This window comes from Entamoeba invadens, assembly GCF_000330505.1.
Source record: "Entamoeba invadens IP1 unplaced genomic scaffold scaff_1105074726617, whole genome shotgun sequence".
NCBI lineage: Eukaryota > Evosea > Mastigamoebida > Endamoebidae > Entamoeba > Entamoeba invadens.
Genome location: NW_004440240.1, coordinates 135,850 through 140,486, shown reverse-complemented (window position 1 = coordinate 140,486; position 4,637 = coordinate 135,850). Strand labels below are relative to the sequence as shown.

The 4,637-nt window shown below is 29.7% G+C and overlaps 3 protein-coding genes across 3 annotated transcripts; 1 reads left to right on the top strand and 2 right to left on the bottom strand.

The window, feature by feature from the left end:
• Positions 1-46: 46 nt before the first annotated feature.
• EIN_194640 (hypothetical protein) lies at positions 47-838 on the top strand (the record flags this gene model as incomplete). Its single annotated transcript, XM_004255428.1, has 1 exon — positions 47-838. One exon carries the CDS (start codon positions 47-49, stop codon positions 836-838), a length of 792 nt encoding a protein of 263 aa, XP_004255476.1.
• Positions 839-989: 151 nt separating this feature from the next.
• Positions 990-1,771, bottom strand: EIN_194630 (protein-S-isoprenylcysteine O-methyltransferase, putative; the record flags this gene model as incomplete). The annotated part of the gene is made up of 2 exons (XM_004255427.1): positions 990-1,224; positions 1,281-1,771. 2 exons carry the CDS (start codon positions 1,769-1,771, stop codon positions 990-992), a joined length of 726 nt encoding a protein of 241 aa, XP_004255475.1.
• Positions 1,772-1,999: 228 nt separating this feature from the next.
• Positions 2,000-2,512, bottom strand: EIN_194620 (hypothetical protein; the record flags this gene model as incomplete). The annotated part of the gene is made up of 1 exon (XM_004255426.1): positions 2,000-2,512. One exon carries the CDS (start codon positions 2,510-2,512, stop codon positions 2,000-2,002), a length of 513 nt encoding a protein of 170 aa, XP_004255474.1.
• Between the last annotated feature and the right edge of the window lie 2,125 nt (positions 2,513-4,637).

Here is a 4,637-nt window from a genome sequence, read left to right as displayed (position 1 = left end):
AACAAATTTCTTGACTTGCACTTGTTGCGGTAAAAAAAGCACTTTAATGCACGGTGACTACACGCACTTCTGCTTGACTTGTGGGAAAATCTTTTTGGCGAATCGCCTCAAAACAAGAGATTTGTCGAATACAATAGCTTTGATTGTGAATGGCTCTGTTGACACAACAACTTTTTGTGCTTCCACTTTGTTACATAACAACGCTTCTGTTATTATTTGTGGTAAAGAGGGTGTATATACCAACTTGTCCAAATTTGAACATTTCGAAAGTTGGAAACCAAAAATATTTTTCATTGCGACAGAAAATATCAATGTTATAAATTCTCACAAAATTTTCACAATTTTACAAAAATTGGGGCACTTGGACTTTCTCATAGTGGGTGATGAAGTGCTGCAGATGGAAAAGAAATCATTAAATATTGAGACTATGGACCAACACGACCTCGAAAATATTATTTTTGACTTTTCTGTAACACCAGCATTGTTTGTTCAGAACATCATTCCCTTTCTTAAAAAGTCTTTAATAACGCCTTTTCTGATCTTCCAAAACGGCGAGCGTGGAATTTGTGATAGTAAATCTGCACATACAAATATAATCAAAGATATGGCAAGCGCTTCTTTGTCAATGATGGTCAACGGTATTTCTAAACAACAACTAACAACAGAAACTGGTAAGAAATTTGCAACACAAATAATAAGTATTGGTAATAATATAATACAACACAACGTCCCTTCATATGATTCAATAGACATAGCGTATATGATTCTCCACCCCATTCTATGTGATTTAAAGTCGCGATTAAAAACAGTATCATTTTACAATACATTTTCTTATTGATTGCGACAAATTTTTATATTTTTAGAACATTTCATTTTTCAAAATAAAAGTAATGAAACTAATTTTAATTGCGATAAAAAATTATAAAAAATTATAAAAAAATGTAAAACAATTAATTGAATTCCACCGCGTCAATTAATTAATTAACATCTCACAACAACTTCTTGTTTGGGGGATTTACAGACGTGATACATGGTATAAGAATGTATGTCTTCTTCATATAATCACAGTACTTCTCTCCAAACTGCTCATATAAAGTCGCTTCCTCGTAAGGAATTCTATCTTCGAAGAATGTCCAAGACGCGTAGATGTATAACACCAGACAAATTGGATTGCATAAGACAACTTGTGAAAACACAGACCAGTAGAACCATCCCGTGTATGATCTATAATGTTATTTCAACTCAAAGTCCCAATATTTGTGTGATGAAGAGAAACAAACGGATGTCTAAGGTACTTATATATGAAGTCGTCGACGAGTTGATGTGACTCTCTCTTCTCCGTTTCGATGATATGATTAAAATTGCTCTGCGCATAGAACATTGCGACGCTTCTCATCACTTGTCCGACCACACAGACAACGAGTCCAGTGATGTAAATGTATGGATTAGTTTTGAGTTCCGGAAATATAAAAAACTCTATCCAATATTCCGTCAGAGCTGAAGAGAAAGCAATTAAAAATTCCTTCGAGTGTGTTAACAAATACGATGCAAAGCTTGTTTCCTTCGGAAAATTGACTGCGTTAAACATGAATTCCAATATATGGAAGACAAAGAAGAGGATTACAAAGATTAAAAAGTTCGGAAACGAGACACCCGAATAGAGTAACCCAATGGAAACGCCTATTAAGAACCCAAGAATGACTCCAGTCATCACCATAACGTCAAGTCGCTTTTCAAAAGAACTTGGCTCATGACACCCAATTTGAATCATTTGATTTATTTGTTCGTTTCATTAGAGTAACATATTAATGTGTACTATAATTTAACTATTACAAACTATATGTAACTGTTACACTAATTGAATACTTTTGAATTGGCATTTAATAATACTTAATTTATACTTAATAGTACAGTGAGGGAGTTTGAAGTATAACCTTCCATCGTATTACAAAGACATACAAACACATCAATTAAACAACTACTTACAAATCGCTCATTATCACAGTGTTCCCCGGCGACTGTGTGTCATATTTAATATCGACTTCTGAGTAAACGGGGAAGAATTGCTTTGATATGATTTCGAGTGTTTTGAGGACATTAGTAATAATTGCTTTGATATGATTTCGAGTGTTTTGAGGACATTAGTAATAAAGGTCTTCTGCGTCTCCACCCCGAACTCAACGACTTTCTGATCAACTTCTCTGCACCCCACCTCTTCTTGCTTTCGTACAATCTTCTCATTCAAAAGCTCGGACAAGTACTTTGTGTGCAAAATGTGTGTTTCAGAGATCCGCCCGAAGTTCTTGGACTCTGCTTTGTGCTGAACAAAGGTGTCTTGTACCCCTTCGAACTCTTTGAGTAACATGATGAACTTTTGGACACTCAAAGTCGAGAACTGGGATACTTGTGAAGTTAATCGGACTATACAATTCGTCTCTTTACAGTGCAGCGAGTAACTTTCAACAAAGAGAATCTTCAAGACCTCCATTTCTTCGACTGTATTAGTGTACATGTCATAGTCCACTGCATTGACTAGCTTGGAGCTCTTAATCAGCAGTTCTAAGTAATTTAAAAGTGTTAAGTGATTTGACTGGTCTAAGTTAATGTTTTTGTCTGTAACATTGTGATCTAAAATAGTATAGTACAAGGTCACTACATAGTCACAAAATATGTTAAATAAAAAGTTCAATTTAGTGGACTTTTTGAGCAAATTAAAATGAACGTTTTTATTGATGAGAAATTGCGTGAAAGGCTCAGCTTGGTCACTTTTTAAGACCCAAAAAAGCACTTCGAAAATTTTTAAAGTCTTCAGTGGACTGCGCTTGGAAAAGTTTTTTGTGAGAATTTTTGAAAGAGTGAGAAACAAATTTCTGTCGTGGAGGATCATCTCGTCGACAAAGGTTTTGGTCACAGTGACACTGTGTAGTCGATTCAAAAATCTCCGTGTGGCGGAGATACAAAAGAGTGGCATTCAGAATAGTATTATAAGATCAATGAATTTCGTCTTCATATAATTCACAGTTAAATTGATAATTACCAGAATTCTATCTGTTGGGATTTTGAATCACCAAGCAATAAATGATTTCAAAATTTTGGTTTTGTCCATAATGGATCAAAAGTCCAGTCTTTTTTGACTTCTTAAATGAACGTTTTTTAAAAAATGGAACAACAATGGAAAAAAGGTTATTCAAAACACAACTTTTTGAAAAATCTTCTGATACGATAACTCAAAATGTCAATATTTTGGGTTGTTTCCTTTAATGGCGATCTTTTAAAGTCATAGCTGTTAATTAGTAACACTGTGAAGTAAAAATGTTATTCATATTGTAAAAATAAGACAAAAACAATTTTTTTTTACCAAATCCACAATTATGAACAGAGTCCACCATAACAAAAAAATTAAATGAAGTTTGTTCGGCATTATCAAATAAGTTGGACTTTTTTTGTGTGTTTTTGAGTTTTAAATAAAAACTGAAATTAATTAAAATAACATGGTATATTAACTATATTTTTGTTAATTAATTGTTGTAATTGAGTAAAAAAAAATGTTGAAGACAAAAGTTTACAAAAAGGAAAAAATAAAAAATGATGGATAGAACATGGACAATTTCCTTTATTTTTATTTTACCCTTTTTTGGACTTTTGACTTTAAAGTTGACATTTACAAATGTAAATGAGTTGATGTTAATTTAAAACGACAATTTGTGTCATTGTTATGTTACGTTGTTTAAGTGCATTTTATGGGGATTATTGATAAAACTAACAAATATATGATATAAAATATCGGTTTATTTAATTTAAAACTAATAATCCATTAAAAAATCATTATATAATATAGCTATATTTATAATAATAAACTATAATCATAATTGTATATTTTTTTTGTATATAAGTATTTTTTTGTAAAATAAATAAATTATAATAATAATATTTAAAAACATTTAATTAATAATAGTGAAAGACAGTTTCTCCAAATTATTAATTTTTAATCTTGTTTTATTTTTTGATTAAAAAAATAAACATTCATCACTTTATTAATATTAGTTTTTAATTCAATTAAAAAGGTTAAAAAGTATTTATTTTATTTTGTTAAAAAAAATAAAAATATAAACTAATATAATTAATGGTTGTTTTTTAATTGTTTTAAATAATAGAAATGTCATTTCCACAAGTCATAAACCAAAAAATCTTCACCACCTCAATTATGAAAACAAAAACTTTTTTATTTTCAATATTATTATTAATATATAATAGTTTTACAATATTTATAAGATTAAATAAACTACTTAATGGTATATTATACTATTATAAAAAGTTTTTTGTTTTATTCATAAAATTATTTGTATTATTTTCTTTTATTATAATTATTTAATTAATTAATTATCATTAAACAACAATAAAAATTATTACACTATAATTAATAAAAATATGAAAAATATTAATTAAATAACGTTTTTATAATTTAATCACACTCTCTCAGAACATAACAATCAAAATTAAAACAATTTATTTTGTGGTCTATCTCTAATTGAGATCCAATGACAGGTTTTCTCGGAACGACAATGATCTTTTGTGGTTCTTTAACTTTTATTCTTTTTTTCTCATTCTCATCCAAATGATTCCGATTTGTTCTCCTC